Source organism: Melitaea cinxia, chromosome 1 (genome assembly GCF_905220565.1).
Source record: "Melitaea cinxia chromosome 1, ilMelCinx1.1, whole genome shotgun sequence".
Classification (NCBI taxonomy): Eukaryota; Metazoa; Arthropoda; class Insecta; order Lepidoptera; family Nymphalidae; genus Melitaea; species Melitaea cinxia.
Window position 1 is genome coordinate 11,371,663 of NC_059394.1, and position 19,741 is coordinate 11,391,403.

Below are 19,741 nucleotides of genomic sequence, written 5' to 3' on the forward strand. Positions count from 1 at the left end.
ACATTTAAATAAAAGTTTTTCTATTTTAAAAATTTATATTTTATTAAAATATGACTACTATTTACCTATATTGTCCCGACCTAACCTACACATTTGTATTATTTTGTTGTTGTTTTTTTTGAGTTGTTTATTAATCACGCGGGCCTCGAAGGGAAGGGGGGAAGGAAGTTTTCGAAAAACCTCAAGATATATCACAAAGAGAGGGCGTATATTGAAAATAACACGTGTATTTATTTTTCGTTGAACGTGCGATATTTAAACTAAGGAAACAACCAACAAACACCTGCAACTTTGATGTTTGTCTAAAAATTTATATCACGATGTTTAATTTTTCAAAAATTCTTCTTCTTCTTCTTAGTCCTTCACTCTTTGACAGAGTGGTCGTAGTTGACGACGATTCATTGGCTAAAAGTAGCCCCCGCTATACGTCTCCACTTGATGCGGTTTTCGGCGTCTCGAGAACTCTGGACTATGGAGGTCTGTGTCGCAGCTTTGATAAGGTCTGTCCAACGCGTAGGTGATCGACCGCGTGACCGCTTGCCTTCTACCTGCCCTTGGACAACGAGTCGCTCTATGGATTGTTCGTTTCGAACAATGTGTCCGAAAATTTCAAAAATTACCCAGATTATATTTAATATATTTAAAGGTAATATTTTGAAAATTGAAATTTACTTTGTACAAAAAATACGTGATTTTTTTGTAGTCTAAAACCTCACCAAATGTCACCAAGAGGGTTAGGGGGTTAAAAAGGTGCCATAATATCACGTGATTAATTTATGACCCTTTAAGGGTCTTTTTAATTCGAGCATGGTACTTTACTATCAGCGCTGGATATAATTTTTAAAATTATAAGCCTATTATTAGCTTTACGTTATACATATATAATCAAGGTCTAAGGTCAAGTTGTTTTGAGAATTCGCACCTTTAATAAAACAAAGATGTAACTCAAAATTTGTGGATTTGGAGATTTTACAAGAAAACCCGTCTTCGTCGCATAAAGAATAGGTAGACTTCGACTCCGGCGTTTTAACTATAAGATACAGAGAGATACGCGACTGTTGCTCTCTTTTCTATGAACTGGAACTGACAAGTCAGTTCTTATAAAGTGGCGTGATTCAGAGATGCACCGGCAGTGATCGGAGATTAAAGTGCTGCCGTTTTGAGTAATATCAAATAATTCGATATTAGATTAAAAGGGATTTAAAATAAAAAGATGATTTTTGTTATACTTCATTCTCGCAGAAAACACATTTGATAATGATGTGTAACATTTGGATTTACTTCGGTTTTGTTTTAAAAACTGACAAATTTTACAAAGTTAACGCCTAACACTTCAGTTTTATATTGAAATATATGCCTTAGTTGTTGGAGTAATTGGTTAAGTATCACTTTATTGTAATAAATAAGGCTATTTATAAAAGTCACTTTTGTTTACTTCTTTTTATTATTTAGAATGACGAAAGATAAGTAAAAACTTTCAACATTAATTCCCTTTTCGTGTAAAAGTTAAGAATAACTTGTAACTGTTGTGCTTATTTGTATAGGTTTTGAAAACGGAGTCGTCTTAGAGCTCACAATTTTTGTTAAGTTTCAGCGTATCGAGCGTAAAAGTTATAAGATAAACATAATAGTGTATCATTACAACCTATACAGTCCACTGCTGGACATAGGCCTCCATAAGCTTTCGCCAAAAATAGCGTGAACTTATGTGTTTTGCCTATAGTCACCACGCTGGGCAGGCGGGTTGGTGACCGCAGGGCTGGCTTTGTCGCTCCGAAGACGCTGCTGCCCGTCTTCGGCCTGTGTATTTCAAAGCCAGCAGTTGGATGGTTATCCCGCCACCGGTCGGCTTTTTAAGTAATATAATAATAGTGTAATAAGTTATAATTTTTTTTCATCTGATTACTGTAATAAATGTGAAAGTTTATGAGGATGACGTATGGATGGATGATTGTTACTCTTTTATGGCAATACGACTGAATAGATCATTGTCATTCAACAATGCTGCTATTTTGACATTAAATAATTATGATTATTATTCATCCTTAAAATATACTACAGTGTTATCAATTATTGTTATATTAGACTAAAGAAGTTATGCAGGTTGAAGAGGAAAATCAACAAAATACATATATCTCCAGAGGCCAAAAATGTAACTGCAGAGCTGACAAAAATGATGACACCGACTCAATATTTTACTGTCACTTATGAGTTGACGAGAAAAATGCCACCTAAATAATACTAGCCATTTACAGTCCTCTGGTTCGTCTTCAAGATCATCTTAATCTAGTTCCGATTCATCTAGCTCATCATCGTCAAGCTCTTCTAGCACATCTTCATCCAGTTTTTCAAGCTCCAATAGTTCAATGCCTACCCAAAACCCTGCGCCACAAAACTTTACAACGGATTGTGAAGAAAAGACGTCTTACACCAATTAACCACAAAATACTGAGCAAAATATGAGCAAATTCAGCTGAGAGAGCGACGAAATTACAATAGTGTGGCCAGTTACAATATTTCTCCAGTATAATACACAGATCTAAGTGACGTCGACCTGAGTGACGACGATGCACTGTAGATTTTAATACGTTGTTTAATAAGCCTGTCAACAGAAGAAATTTTATGTTTGAAAATCAAAGTTCTTCTGACTCTGACTGCAATAATAAACCAAATATTTGTCAGTCAGTTCAGCCTATTGCAATGCACTGCTGGACATAGGCCTCCCCAAGTTCGCGCTAGACATCCCGGTTTTCCGCAATCCTCATCCAGCTTACACCGGCAATCTTAGGTAGATCGTCGGTCCAACGGGCCAGAGGACGTCACACACTGTGTTTGCCAAGACGCGATCTCTTCTCCAGGATGCGTCTGCTCCAACAGCCACCGGTCCTGCGCCACAGATGACCAGCCCACTGCCACTTCAACTTGCTAATTCTGTGGGCTATATCGGTTACTTTCGTTCTCTCGCGGTAGTCTCGTTTCTAATCCTATCTTTGAGGGAAACCCCAAGCTTGGCCAGTTCCATTGCACGTTGAGGGACTTTATATTTGTGGACCAGTCCCTTCGTCAGTGTCCATGTCTCGGCTCGGTAATGTTAACACAGGCAGGACGTATTGCTCGAAGATTTTTGTCTTCAAGCATTGCGGAATCTTCGAAGTGAAGACTCGACGAAGCCTGCCAAATGCCGCCCAGCCCCACCGAATTCTCCTATCGCCTCCTTCTCAAAGTTGTTGCGGCCTAGTTGGATAGTATGGCCTAAGTAAATATAATCCAAAACAACTTAGAGAAGGGTACCATCGACCGATACCTGTCTCGGTATGACTTGGTTGTTAGACATAACTTTCGTTTTGTCCAAGTTCATACAGAAAACGACACGTCGGGAGGACTCGTTTAGACCGGCTAGCATTTGGCCTAACTCATCTAACGTGTCCGCAAAGATGACGATATCGTCGGCGAAATGAAGGTGAGATGTATTCACCGTTGACATTGATGCCTTGTTCAAGGTCTTAAAGATATCCTCCAGCGCAGTGGTAAACAGTTTCGGTGATATTACATCTTGCTGTCTTACCCCACGCCACAGGGAAATAGGTCTTGTTCTCTGGTCCTGGACATGAACGGTCATCGTCGTTGCGTCGTACATACATCTCAGTACCACGATATATCGCCACTCGATATGACATCTCTGCAGAGAGTCCAGGACAGCCCAGGTCTCGACACAGTTGAAGGCTTTCTCGCAGTCCACAAATTCCATACACAGCGGCTGATTATATGTCTCTGTCTTTTGAATAATCTGTCGAACAGTATGGATGTGGTCTACGGTGTTGTAGTCATTTCGAAACCCAACCTGCTCTGGTGGTTGGAATTCGTCGAGTCTTATGGCGAGACGATTCAAATGTGCAGAAAATATTCATTCCGACGGTATTTAACTTAGGGTTTCACCAACCAAAAAAAGGTCAGTGTGATATATGTGTATCATATGATAATTCAAACAATGAGCAAAAACAAGATGATAGACAATATAAGAAAGAAGAGACTGCTGATTTTTATACTATTTACTAGCTGACCCCGCAAACGTTGTTTTGCCATATATGATAACTTAGGGGTATGAAAAATAGATGTTGTTCGATTCTCAGACCTACCCGATATGCACACAAAATTTCGTGTGAATCGGTCTAGCCGTTTCGGAGGAGTTTAACTACAAACACCGCGACACGAGAATTTTATATATTAGATTATTTGTGGTTAGTAATTATTTGTGATTTTAGGAGATATTTACTAGAGACTCATCATCATCATTACAGCCTATACAGTCCACTGCTGGACATAGGCCTCCACAAGTTTACACCAAAAATAGCGTGAACTCATGTGTTTTGCCCATAGTCACCACGCTGGGCAGGCGGGTTGGTGACCGCAGTACTGGCTTTGTCGCACCGAAGACGCTGCTGCCCGTCTTCGGCCTGTGTATTTCAAAGCCAGCAGTTGGGTGGTTATCCCGCCACCGGTCGGCTTTTTAAGTTCCAAGGTGGTAGTGGAACTGTGTTATCCCTTAGTCGCCTCTTACGACACCCACGGGAAGAGAGGGGGTGGCTATATTCTTTGGTACCGTAGCCACACAGTACCCGTAGCCACACAGTACCCGTAGCCACACAGTACTAGAGACTAATTGTACCTAATTCTTATAATAGTGTATAGTTTTTGTTTTGTTTAAAAAACAATATTTGTAGCCATAAAGAGATATATAAATATCGGATGATTAATAAAAATTTGTTTAATTTAAAAAAAAGGTGATAAATTTCAGTTTTCGTTTTATAAAAAAATGATGCATTAGTACATACAACATCATAATTACAATTAAATAATCATAAAACGAAACATTGTGATTTATTTTTAAAACCTTTTGTTATGTTTTAATACTAAAGAGATTTTTTTTGAAATACTACCTAAATTATTAAGTAATTTTTGGCATAAAGAGATTTAAGTCGGAACTTTTTTTTCATCTCCATTTTACAGCTATTATAGATTTTAACACAGTTGTTTTTCTATTATTCTATTAATCTCTGTACTTTAAACTACTGATATCAATAATAAAAGTCATTAAAAGCATTACAAGTAATTGGTAATTTTTAATCAAACACAATGCGGAAAAAGTGCTAAACTTCAAACGCCAATTCCCACAAATTGCGATTTTTGAGTTACATCTTTGTTTTATTAAGGGTGCGAATTGGTTTTATAGGCTTCGGGCAGTTTTCTTTCTAAGTGAGGAGAGGCGTATGATACGCCAATTCTAGCAATTATATACGATATCATACAGAATAGAGATATTTAAATATAATTAAATCATCGGAGCGGAACTTAATGTAACTAGAGCAAACCATGTTTTTTTCTGTCCTGACTTAACTAGAATATATTTTCATATAAATATTTTTATTCATATGTATATAATTATGTGCTATTTGAATCGTTAGACTTTCGATAGTTTGATACGAGGATCGTAACTGGAGTCGTCTCATACGAATTAAATTGAAATCGGTTTTATTTGTTTTGACATTGATATTTTATTTTCCTTTTATTGTTTGACGAATCGCATTTTTATGAGTTATGTAATTTTAATTATGTTTTATTGACTATGTTTTAAATTTGTATATTTTGATATTTTATTTTATTGTATTAATTGCATTTTTATCATGTATTTAATTGAACTTTATTTTTATTGACTAGGTTTTACTGACTAGTTAATAATCGTTTACTCGAGTTGTCAACTAGAATTTTTGTATAAGCTGTGCTATCAAAACCATGGAAATGGAGCATAGAGAGACCATGGATCTCTCTAAGCTCCATCACGCATTGTTGTCAACTTAGGGGTTTTCTCCCCAAATTTAGGGGAAAAAAAGTGGGATGAGGTTTTTTAGGGGTGTCATATTTGTAGGGGTATTTTTAGGGATTTTTATAACTTAAAATATTCTTTTATTTTTTATTTCAAAATAAGTAAAATAAAGGTGTAATAGAATAGACCCTGGGATAATCCAATCTAGCGAGAAGCGAATCATATATTCATTTTTGTACATACCGCCTTAGCGACATCTAGTGCGATCGCTTGTTACTAAGAAAGCAGGGTTAAATAAAACGCGAGGTTAAACTGCGTTTATGTTTACTACAAATATGTTGATTATTATTAGTTATTTGCTTGTTCAATTCATACGTTTATCAGCAAAGCATTCGTTAAAATAGCTAATGTTAGAGAAAAAGAGTATTGTCAAAAATATACTATTATTTGTTTAATGATATTATACTATTTATTAATTATTTTTAATGTATTATTTATTTAAAAATATTTAATTATTTATTTTAAAAATAATAAAAAAAATTAGGGGGATTCCCTAGTAGGGGCATAAATTTTTGAGAGTTGGCAACAATGGCTCCATGATCAAAATCAAAACCATGGAGATCAAAACGAAAAATGACATCTGCGTTAATAAAAACAAACATTATTTTTAAAATAAATATTTTAAAAGTTAATAACTCTTAACAAAATAAACACCAATTTGATACTCGTAGTTCGAATGTGTAATTATGAAATGATCATAAAAAATATAAATAGTTTAATTTATTGTTAGCTAAAAATGATAAACAAATAGTTTTTGACTGTAGACCTGAAGAGTATTTGTACTTCAGATTGATCAATATATCTTTGTCATAATGTTTTTCACAGCAATATTCATTCATGTTGTGTTTTTATTATCTATCTTCGACATCTACTTCAAATCGCCCATCGTTAAAAATGTAGATGTATATCAGCCAAACCATGTGGCTCCAGCTGATCGCTTAGTTTTATTCGTTGTTGACGGGCTCAGAGCTGAATCATTCGTCAATTATACAACTATGTCTTACCTTAGGTACCAATAATCAGTTCGTATTATGTTATACATACCTTGTGCAAATAATAATAACTTTTTAATAAATTGCAGAGAAATAGCAAATAACAATGGTAGATGGGGTATATCCAACACACGTGTTCCAACAGAGTCACGGCCTGGTCATGTTGCAATTATTGCAGGTTTTTATGAAGATCCCTCTGCAATAGCCAAGGGCTGGAAGGAAAACCCCGTTGATTTTGATTCAGTGTTTAATCAAACACAGTTTACATGGGGTTGGGGCACATATGACATATTAGAAATATTTACAAAGGGATCCACAAATCATATTTTTATAGATAAATTTGATCCCTATAATCAATCTTTTAGTTCTAATAAAAATACTACACTTTTGGATGACTGGGTTTTCACAAAAGTGAAATTATTTTTTGAGAGAGCTAAACATGATAATATTTTAAATATAAAACTTAAAAGTAAGAAAATTGTGTTATTTTTGCATTTATTAGGCACCGATACATCAGGACACACACATAAACCAAAAACACAGTGAGTAAAATAAACAATAATAACAACAAATAAATTTTAATACCTAAAATAATTTAGGTTGAAACGATTGCAGGAATTTCTTGACAACAATAAAATTTGTAGATGAACAAATTATAGAAATTGAAAAATTAGTTAAAGATTTCTATAATAATGATGGCAGAACAACATTTTTGATGACATCAGACCATGGAATGACTGATTGGGGTAATGTTAAAATATTATAAGTTCAGTTACAATAAACGTTTTTAGTTTATACATATATTTAACTTTGGCTTATTAAGCCTCTCAAAAAAAAAAAAAAAGAAATTATATGTTCTAGTCAAAAATTTGAATTCATTTTTCAACTATAGCAAATGTCTGGTAAGTAAGGTAATAATTGTAAAGATTCAACAGTAAACTCAGCTTTAATGAACTTATATATTTCAAGTAAAAATATAAAGTTTTATTATCATCTGATATACATACAATAGTGTATGAAGTAGTAAAATATCAGTAACTGTATGGTAAAAAAATTAACCTTATATTGAAGCAATTAATGTAATTTTCTCAAAAAAGTGTACAAAAGTTTATATATGACTATTTTCCCAGGTTCTCATGGGACCGGTGACGAACATGAAACACAGACTCCTTATGTACTGTGGGGTTCTGGAGTAAAACAAATTGAAACAAAACATACACAATTAGATCCAGAAACCAATTCAATGTCACAAGATCATCGCTTTGATATAGATCAAGCTGATTTGACACCGCTGATATCTACTTTACTTTCAATACCTGTACCAGTAAATTCAATTGTAAGTATTACTTAAAAATGTAAACAAATTTTACTTTAATACACACAATATTATAAGTCTGCCCCCTCTAATTTCTGTTTGTAACTGAAACCTCTTTCAAGGAGAACCACAATATATACTTTATATAATTTAGTATGTGAAATTAACTGTTAAATACATAAATACATTATTAAAAAAAAATTTTTTTTGATCTATAAAGATCTGTTTCCCTATTGTTTAATTTTTTTTATTTTAAAATTTTTAGGGGCGACTCCCAATTAAACTTCTAAATATGTCAATAGAAGATAAAGCTAAAGCATTTTATAGTAACTGCAGACAAATGATCGCCCAATATGATAAGAAGCGATTAGATGTTGAAGCAAATGCTATAAAATTAATATATCAACCTTTTATTTTTGATAGCAAAAAAGTGAAAGAAACTATTGAAGTTATGGAAAAGATGTTAAATAATGAGGAATATGAACAAGTTATTGTCCTAAGTGAAGAAATTATGCAGTTGAGCTTAAATGGGCTTAATTATTACCACAATTACTACCAAAGACCATTATTAATTACCGTTGCTCTTTCATTTATGGGTTGGATAATGTACTTGTTGAAAGTAATAATAAAACAAAAAATATTCGTTAAGGCTGAGTGTAATTTACACCACAGGAGAGTCGGCAAATTAATGAATAATGTAATAACATTGTTTCTTACAATTATGGCTGTACTGTTATTTTTAATTGTATTTGGTATGTCTATTTATTTTCTTCATAATTTATTTTATATTTTCAATAGCAAGTTACAATAAAAAAAAGTTGAGAAATTTAAAAGTAAAATTTTAATGTATATTTTTGAGTTTAAATGTTTTATTCCAATTGTCTTTTAAATACTACCTACTTCATTAATAATACTTATTTATTTGACGATTATTTGATTTCTAATCAAAGTCTGTGTTATTGTTTCAATTTTTGTTATTTCAATAGAAAAAAGTATTGAAGCTTAACCTATTTTTCTGCTTATATATAATATAAACATGTTTACGTTCTAGTGCAAAGTTTGCCATTGCAGTACCATATATATTTTTTGATGCCAATTTTCTTATGGAAAGTGACCTTAACACCCTTTAATTTCTGGTTAGAAACTATGGATATGTTAAAAAGTAATAAAAAAATATATATGTTGGGTGTTGAAGGATTATGCTACATTTTTGGATCATTCTCTTTGGTAAGAATTAACAATAATTGCCTTAAATTAAAGAAGTAAAAAGAACGCTGGCCTTGAAGCTGCGCAGAAGCGATTTATCGGTCTATTTGGTGGTATGGGGTAGGGGGCGGCCGTGTTTATCACGTGTCATATGCTTGCTTGCCGGTGTGCTATTGGTTGGATAATTCAACGTCGACTCAAAGTACTATCGCCCACAAAAGTTTTAAATTACGAAATAGTTTTACATAGAGAAGTGAGAAAAATTATTTACAATATTTAATTCGCGTCATGTAAAAGGAACACTGGCTGTCAAAATGCGCAAAGGCTTTTTAAAGTGTTGCCAACTCTTGAAAAAACGTTTTCGTACTGTCCATTTTTTGGAACAGTCTTATTTGGTAAACAAACCACTGTCAATCGTAATTCACGTTTTTCCGCATTTATCACTTACTTTCACAACACATTAGCATACGGACACTTGTAAAACTCTATTTACTATTTATTTCACTAAAAAATAAATATGAATTTATCATTTTAAACACATAAAAACTATTAAGATACGAATATCGAGAGTACAAATAATTAATATTTTTGAATACGACATTTCAATAACTAAAAAATCTGTTATTGCTTTTGTTTAAAAAAATTGTAATTTTGTAAAGTGATAATTGTTATACTTATTTAGTCCGAATTATTCGCACTGGTATTTCTAGTATTTTTTAATGTACCTACCAATAACCATTATACGAAGCCACAAGTGAAAGCCTAATTAAAAAATAAAACAGTAGTACTTTTGTGTGCGAATATACCCATGCGCAAACGCTCCGCGCAACTCCAGTTTCTTTCAGCGTTCTTTTTACATGACGCGAACTATACTAGCTGTTATCCATAACTTCATTCATTTTTTGCATACAAATGTTCATATTGTCTCATAAAATGTTATACTATTAAAAGTAATTTTTTTTTCTCAAGTTTTGCGACATTCTATCCTATTGTTGTTATTAATGGTCTATAGTCACGCTGTATAAATGGGCTATCTAACGCTGAAGGACTCTTGAATTGCAAACAAGTGGTTCCTGATATTAGCAAATTGAACCAAACAAAATCTAGAACTTTATAATTTTAGTAGTATATTTTAAATATTTCTAACAAATAACATTCATCTTTTAAGGCAGTAGCGCTAACTCATAGATGGGTATTGAGTATACCGCTTTTTGGTATGAGCTTGTGGCCCTTCTTTTCCTCATCAATATATTTGAACATACCTTTAAGCATAACATGGACAGTTGGATGTGTGTCTCTAAGTATTTTTTCATTCATGCCAGTAGTGGGAAAAGATATATGGATTGAATTAGTGTAAGTAATGCTCATTTTACATAACAACCATCACTTTTGCACCTATTTGGTTTCCATACATTCTTATCACATACTAGCTGTAACCCGCGGTTTCCCACGCGTCAACTTGAAAAAAATGGCCTATAGCCTTCCTCGATAAATGGGCTATCTAACACTGAAAGGATTTTTGAAATCAGACCAGTAGTTCCTGAGATTAGCGCGTTCAAACAAACAAACACTTCAGCTTTATAATATTAGTATAGATCAAAATTAGTCCCTTCTATAAATTTTTATTCGACATAATGTTTATACTACACTACTATATACACCATTTTTTTTTAAATTAATGTGATATTGGCCCTACTGGCCTTTACAGTGTCACCGGTGATAGGTCTAGGTACTATAGATTCCGGCCGACCATACGAGTGTATACCATAACATACTACTAGTATGGCTAATTACTTTAGCAATTTTTTAGTCTTTTATACATATTAATAGTCATTCTGTTTAATTTCAGAATTTTAGCTGCACTGATATGGTTTTTGTTACATGGATTATACATTAAAAAGTATCTAATTGATGCTACATCTCAAAAAGAAAGTACACAAAGAGAAATTATCATAAGTGTTGGACAACAATTTCTTTTGCTTATATCCTTGCTAATTATTTATATTCAATCAAAGAAATATGAATCAAAAGCTCCTAATTCTCAAGTTTTACAATTAATATGTTGGATTATATCAGGTAGGCAACTTTCGAATCTTTAGACTAATTTTTTAATTATTTATTGCTTATAATATTCTATATTAATTAAGTAACCTCCATATATGGTATACTAGCTTCTGCCCACGACTTCGTCCGCGTGGAACAGTTTCTTTGGGCTAACTGGTGATGCTCTCAAAAGGAAAAAAAAACTCGATTTTGAAACATTCTTCATTGCTGCTCTGCTCCTATCGATTTTAGCGTGATCATATATAGCCTATAGCCTTCCTCGATGAATGGGCTATCTAACACTGAAAGAACTTTTCAAATGCAGTGGTTCCTGAGATTAGCGCGTTCAAACAAACAAACAAATTTTTCAGCTTTATAATATTAGTATAGATAAAGTTTATACTTGTGCAATGCACAATACATTGTCTTGTGCGAATTTAATATACGCTGTTATACTCGGTCCCATGTTCGGTGACGTGTTTTTAATTTAGGCACTTGATAAGAAGTGACTGTACTTTTTTCAAAATATGAATCCCAAAAATGCAAAAATACCGTACAGACAGACAGACAGTGTAAAAGAAACTACTATATTTTATATGTCATACGTATTTTACTTTTGACGCCGCGTTGGCGCAATGGTCACAGCTATGGATTGTGCCGGTTGCGCTGGCGGTTGCGGGTTCGATCCCCGCACATGACATACATTTGTATTGGCCATACAGGTGTTTGTCATGGTCTGGGTGTTTGTGCAGTCCTTGTGGGTCTCCCCACCGTGCCTCGGAGAGCACGTTAAGCCGTCGGTCGCGGTTGTTATCATGTACACCTGATAGCGATCGTTACTCATAGTAGGGAATATATCCGCCAACCCGCATTGGAGCAGCGTGGTGGATTAAGCTCTGATCCTTCTCCTACACGGGGAAAGAGGCCTATGCCCAACAGTGGGATATTACAGGCTGAAGCGTCATTTTACTTTTAATATGTAATTATGTACTTTTTGTACGACTAGGTCAGCAAACAATCGTACGGCTCATCTGATAGTATGCGATGACCGTAGCTTATAAACGCTTGCAACGTCAGAAGCATCACAAGCGCGTTGCGGACTCTACCCTTAAATCCAGATACTCTGGCCACCTTACTTACTACAGTAACCAATTACACAACACTTCTTGAGAGAAGTTTTATTTAGCTGTAATCTTCATGGTCCAGATACTACCCCAGTCGAGCTGCTCCAGATTTTGAGCAGGATATACCCTGCTGTGTCGTACCTCAATAATTCAAATGTCTTTGTTACAGTTGTGCTGCCATTAATCCCAATGTTTTACTCAAAGAACATTATAAATAGACTAATGGGCATAAATGCTTCTATTCTTAATTTTTATCTTCTCTTATCGGTGGCACACGAGGGCTTATTCATGATTGCATTGATTATAAACGTAAACAGTTGGATGTTCATCGAATTTGACCTTCTTAATGAAAGAAAAGTTAAGGTATAATAATAAATTTAATAACATTAAGAATTAACAGTATTAAGCAATTGATATTATATATTACGTTTTATTTCAGCTAATTGAAAGAAGCTTTGCCATTGAAGATATTACTAGCGAAAAAGTTTTAGCTTCTATGGGAAGAAGTATAAATAGCCATGACTTTAGACGAGCTTTCTTTTTTGTATCCTTTTATATATGTGTACAAATTTTATCAGTTTTGAAAAAAACATCACGTCTGTGTTAATGAATTTCATAATAAAGTCAAACGTTTAAGGTTTTGAACTAGAATTGATATTGTACATAATATATATAGTCTATTCCCTATAGTACATCTTATATATAAAATTCTCGTGTCACAATGTTAGTTAACATACTTCTTCGAAACGGCTGAACAGATTTTTATACAATTTTGTGTGCATATCGGGTAGGTCTGAGAATCGACCAACACCTATTTTTCATACCCCTATGTTATAATGAAGGGGGATTAATGGGGTTAATAACATATATGGCAAAACAATGTTTGCGGGGTCAGCTAGTATATGTATATAAGTAATGACTCATTGCTGTCACTTAGCTTAGCCACACTCGTTGTTTTGACCAGTAAAATTGTGATACATTACAATTACTTTTCGAATTGACCAATCGAAGTAAAGTCCGAAAGACTTTTACTGATTACAAGTGATAGCGAAGACTCGTTATTTTCTGTATAATTATTCCTTATAAATATTTTCAGACTTTGTACATAATTTTAGCATACTTTGGCACTGGAAATATAGCATCACTTAATTCATTTGAAGTTAGATGGGTTTTATGTTTTACCACTTCGTTCCAGCCCTTTGTTATAACAACATTAATTTTGTTAAAGACGTTATGTCCATTTCTATGTGTAGCCTGTACTTTCAGAGCAATTCAACATTTGACAAAGGTAAAGTAATAATAAAGTAATATAAGTAATAAGTATTTAAATTCTATCAAAATGTCGAAATTTTAGGATCTATGTTCATAAGTTGCCGAGAAAATTATCTGATGTATAAAGTTAACCAACAGATAAAATTTCATGACATTCATTTTCATCATCAAATTTTATTTTATTTATACCATTTCAAAAAGTTGTAGTTTATAAGTTGAAATGAAACAGGAAAATATATATATGCGCATCTGGACACGCAGTCGAGCAAAGTTAAAAAAATTAACTGGCAACAACTCGTGGAACGATTAACGATTTCGAGCTACTTTTGACATCTTCGCTCGCTTCAGCCTTTCGCAGTCCTCAGCTAGACAAAGGCCTCCCCAAGTAGCGCTAATCTTCCCTTTTAACCGCAGTCCTCATCATTTGACCCCTTCAAAACTCGTAAATTATTATTTAATCTACTTACATGATATTTAGCATGTAAATTTTATCATAAACCGGCGAAACAGACCCTTAATGTCCTGAATTTTATTTATTACTAGCTGTGTCCGCGACTTCGTCCGCGTAGAATTTAACAAAAAAGTTATTGTTCAGTTCGCAGACTTATAAAATAAATAAACTTCTAAAATAAAAGTAGCCTAAGTTACTCCTTATTATATCAGCTATCTATCAGTGAAAGTCCCGTTAAAATCGGTCCAGCCATTTCAGAGATAAGCCGGAACAAACAGACAGACAAACAAAAATTATAAAAAATGTTATTTTGGTAATACGCGTTTAGTAAAAAGCGCTTATTTTAATATTACAAACAGACACTTCAATTTTATTTATTTGTATAGATATAATTATATTTTACGCTTCAGCCTATAATATCCCACTGCCTGGCATTGGCCACTTTCCCCATGTAGTAGAAGGATTAGAGCTTATTACACCACGCTGCTGTAATGCGGGTTGGCGGATATATTTCCTACTACGAGTAGCGATCGCTATCAAGTGTAGGTACATGATAATAACCGGGACCGACGGCTTAACCTTGACCACGGCAAACATCTGTATGGCCAATACAAATATTTGACATGTGCGGGGATAGAACCCGCAACCGCCAGCGCAACAGCTAAAAACCAGTGCTGTGACCATTCCACCATCGCGTATTCTATTTTTTAATTTGTATCTAATATAAATGTTTTGTTTCAGGCGCCGATCGGTTATTTAAATATGATTGTTCTAATATTTTCAAATATAATGGGACTCTACATGCTCTTCCATGTTAAAAATATTGGAAGCTGGCTTGAGATAGGAACCTCCATATCTCAATATGTTATAGTACAACTCATAACACTTTTTGTCATTTTAATAAATGAAGTCGCAAAACTATTAACAGATACGGAAATAATTTATTTGATAAATAAAGTTTTTAAAACTAGAAAGAAGGCACCCTAGTCATGTCGTCGATTAATTAATGTTTAAATAACAGTTGTTTCTAATTTATTAACAGATTATATTTTTTCTAAAATAAACATGGTCGTATAATTTTTTCTTGACAATTTTTATATTTAAAAATAATGTATACTCTTATAGTAATTGCTCATTTATGTGGGAAATAAAACCAAGAGAGGGTAAACTATTTTTTTTCTGCGTTTTCATCTGTACAGTGTCTATAATGTATTTGTAACTTCTGTCTATAACGGTATTGTAAAGTTATAATGTTGAGAAAAACTACTTTTTTTCAGTATATATAACTAGGTCGGCAAAAAACCGTACCTACGGCTCACTTGATAGTAAGCGATTACCGTAGATACCGTGGATAGGCGTCTGCAACACCAAAAGCATCGCAAGCTCGGTGACGACCCTAGATAGATAGATAGAATATGCTTTATTGTACACCACCCAGAAAAGATTTACATAAAAACACTTATTTACACATAGAGATATTAACCCTTAAATGCATGATTTTTCCTTTTTGAATACAATAAATTGAAACAGGTAGATAATTAAATATAGATTAAGGGAAAAATAAAGAAAAAAATATTTTTAATCGAAAAAGTATATTTTTATAAAAAAAAAACTTACTGATGTAGATCTACATCACTATGCATTATGGTTACTATTAAAAATGAAGCCTAAGTACTATTCTATGAACGATTGTCTTCGAATTAGGCTTACTGCAGTGAATGAAAACCTTTGAAACAGTTATTTCTCTGATTTAGACACAACGGTACATTACATTTGGTACACGACCATTGTGTGGTGCCCTTACAATTGGGCATCTTGCACCGTAATCGATTGGCAAATACAGGCCAATGTTCGAATCCATCTACGCGCACATCTTTTGATGGGAGCGGATGTTGCGGACCTTTTTGCTTTTTTATTTGAAGCTCGCGTTCTCGATAGGAAGTACTGGGGCGCCCTCTTTTACTACCACCAGGCATACCTGTATTACACAGTGTGTCAGCCAAACAATTACGAAACTCCCCAAGATTAGGCAGTTGCTTTTTTGATACAACTTTAGCAGTTAGATTTTTTTTTCATAAGCACCCATGAGTTGATTGTAGTGAGGTCCAGTAAATGATAAAACAAGCGTAAATACCATTTTCGGCTCTTTATTCGAATCCAATAGCGTCCTAAATAGCTACCCACCAGATCGACTCTGCCCATATGCATATTGTACTCTTGCACAATTTTGGGACAAGGGATGTCAATTTTTTGTTTAGCCTTCATATCGTATCTTGATACATTTCCAACCGGCTCAGCACCAACATAAGTCGATAAAAGAGTGACGACTTTATTGTCTTTCCACGCGGTGGCCGAAAAGTCTACTCCATCTGAATGGGAAATGCGTTCCTCATATGTACCTCTCGGAACAGGAGTTTTCATAAGTTCCTTTTTGTCAGGGAGTCGACAATTCGGTAGCCTGTTTTGCTGAATAGTTCCGACACACTGTATTCCCTGTTTATTCAAATAATTTACCAAAGGCAGGGATGTGTAAAAATTATCGAAGAATACAATATGATTGTTCATCCTTGGACGTTATTTGTTATTCCGAGATCAGGCTCATCGGCTGGTTTGTCTTTTTTTTTCTTCTTGTCCAGAATAGACCTCAAATCTGTAAGCATATCCCAAGAGATATAAGATTACAGAGAACAAAAAGCTTATAACCCCACTTGTGAGGTTTATTTGGTAAATATTGCTTTAGGAAATGTGCAATTTTAGTTGAACAAATCTGCTCATCTATCGAAAGTCGTTGGTCTATTGCAACTGATGAGAATGTCGTATTTAGCTGTTCTATCACAGGCCGAATCTTATGGAGGCGATCGTGATCGGAATGGTCTCGCGGAAGATGTTTATTATATTATCGTTGAAATGTAAGTAGCTCCTAATCATCTCAAATATACCGGCATTGCGCTCTTTACAGGATCGTACCCAAACTTGGAATGCCAGTATGAGCGTACACTAGGGAAATGCTCTACTGACATAAATAAAAGAATTCCCATGAATTTTTTTAACTCCCCAACAGTAATAGTGAAAGATATTGAAGGGTTTTTTGTACTGCATATAAGTTGGTTTCATCTACAATTTTTTGAAGAAACTCAGGTGTGAAGTAGTGCAAAAAACATTTATATGGTGTATCAAGTTCAGTTATAGCAGAGTCTGTTGTGCTTGGGTGGTGAATTAATTTCGATTCGTCATACAACAAACTGTCTTTTTTCCAAATGAGTTTCCTTTTATCAAACTCTACATAATTTTCATGATCTTCTTGCCTGGGTAATGAAATAATAATTTGACTTGATGGGCCAGGCAAATCTTGAACCAGTGGTGAATCACTATAGATACGATCTTCATGATCCTCTGCATCCTCGTCTTCCAGCTCTCGAATTATTTCTCTTTCATTAGCGAAAAAGGTTTCTTCATCTTCGCTTTCATCTTCCAAGCCATCCTTAGAAATATTTCCATCCTCTAAAGCCGCCAGAAGTTTTTCTATGTCTCTATCTGCCACTTTACGGGACATTCTGGTAAAATAATTATAAAATTCGTATGAATAAATTACGTATCTAAAACAAATAAGTCAAAAATAAAATAAAATATATTATACCTACAGTAATACTATTTCTTGCCTATTTTGCATACTGATGTATTTCTACATCACAATTATACCGCTGATATTTCTGTGTGTTCTGCTTACCTTTATCCTCTCGTAAACTATTTTTAGCAGGTAATAATACTATTTAGTATCCACTAAAATGACATTACAATTTTACCGCCAAAGTGTGTATCTGAAACTTTCAGTTCAGTTACTGAACTGAACTGACAGAACCATATATAATGTACTCTGTGGTTAGAAGTAGAACCAACTTTAAAAGTCATAAATTTTGCAAACCACCCGACAAGCCACCCGAACTGAAGAATTAAAATAAATGTACCTGGTTAATGATTCTTGTTGCAAAAATTAACAGAACATATTAAAATTGGATTGAATTTTTAGTATTATATAAATAAGTTATACTACTGGTGCTTTTATAATCATTGATTTTGCTTTATATTGTACCATCTGACAATTTTTGTGTATGTTCAAAAAAATCTTTAATAGAGAACTAATTCTAGAACTGTTGAATATAATTGAGAGACCTATGTCGAAAACAAAAGATATCGCTTGTAACATATGCGTTAATCACGGAAATGAAGTGTAAGTATTTGGCCCTATCACTGAAAGAAAGTTTCAATTAAGAAAGCTATAAATACTGTTTATTTTAAAATTTTACAGATACAATGGAGAGAAAATGATTGCTCCAGCAGCATCGAGGAACAAAGATCCTATACTACAAGTTTTAAAACGATTTATCATATGTGATATTGACCAAATTGAGGATGAAAGCCCTTTATTTCTCGAAATATCTTCAGGCACTGGTCAGCATGTAGCACATTTTGCTCCTCATTTTCCAGGAGTAAAATTTCAACCATCCGAAGTTGATAAAAATGTTCTTGGAAGCTTAACCTTCTATGCTACAAACTGCCCCACACAAAATATTTTAAAACCTATGATAATTGATATTCAGCACAAACTATCATATTATGGTTTTGATGAAAACTCAATTGATTATATGTATAATTCTAATATGATTCATATTACTCCGTTTGAATGCACTATTGGCTTATTTGAAAACGCTGGAAACTATTTAAAACCAGAAGCTTTAATGATTACTTATGGACCTTATAGTAAGGACGGGGTGATAACACCACAAAGTAATATTGATTTTGATGCTTCTTTAAAAGCAAGAAATCCTTTGTGGGGTATAAGAGACATAAATGATTTAATAAAATTAGGAGATGAAAATAACTTATCATTAATAGATACAGTAGAAATGCCTGCAAACAACATGACATTGATATGGAAAAAAGATTAAGCAGATGTGACATTTTACAACAATACCATTGTTATTCATCTTTGCTTATAACCACCAAAATGTTGTGTTCTTTATTATTTTAAATTAATTTATGTAGGAAAAAAATGCTAAATACTTCATAAGGTCTAAGCTTTTTACAATTTAACCTGGGTTATCATTAATAGAAATTTATTATTATATAATATTGAATTAATTAATAATCTGTCTTTATTTTATCCTTAATTAAAAATTAATCTCAGGAAAGTTAAAGTAAAAGAATTAACTGTAATTTGAAAATGCAAAATGCAGTAGACTACATATTATCAAATACATATAAAAGAAAGCTAAACTTGTTACTGTTGCTAGTAAATATTAATATGATTAATTACATATATATCAGAATATACATATTTATCCTTGTCTTAAGCAACAAGTTGAAGTTATTACAGGTGAAAATTTATTTTGTGTTTTTTCATTCTAGAACATTTTGATAATTTAAATTAGTTTAGCTTCTAGTTTTTGCAGAACGTCT

General features: G+C 33.5%; 2 protein-coding genes across 2 annotated transcripts; both read left to right on the top strand.

Annotated features, from left to right (window-relative positions):
- The first annotated feature begins 6,693 nt into the window (after positions 1-6,693).
- LOC123669618 (GPI ethanolamine phosphate transferase 1) lies at positions 6,694-15,348 on the top strand. The gene is made up of 12 exons (XM_045603218.1): positions 6,694-6,890; positions 6,963-7,415; positions 7,489-7,619; positions 8,004-8,209; positions 8,454-8,952; positions 9,225-9,415; positions 10,563-10,747; positions 11,244-11,470; positions 12,731-12,924; positions 13,001-13,105; positions 13,658-13,849; positions 15,026-15,348. Exons 1-12 carry the CDS (start codon positions 6,694-6,696, stop codon positions 15,269-15,271), a joined length of 2,826 nt encoding a protein of 941 aa, XP_045459174.1. The 3' UTR covers positions 15,272-15,348.
- Positions 15,349-18,128: 2,780 nt separating this feature from the next.
- Positions 18,129-19,430, top strand: LOC123656890 (methyltransferase-like 26). Its single transcript, XM_045592510.1, has 2 exons — positions 18,129-18,512; positions 18,591-19,430. Exons 1-2 carry the CDS (start codon positions 18,394-18,396, stop codon positions 19,228-19,230), a joined length of 759 nt encoding a protein of 252 aa, XP_045448466.1. The 5' UTR covers positions 18,129-18,393; the 3' UTR covers positions 19,231-19,430.
- Positions 19,431-19,741: the final 311 nt, after the last annotated feature.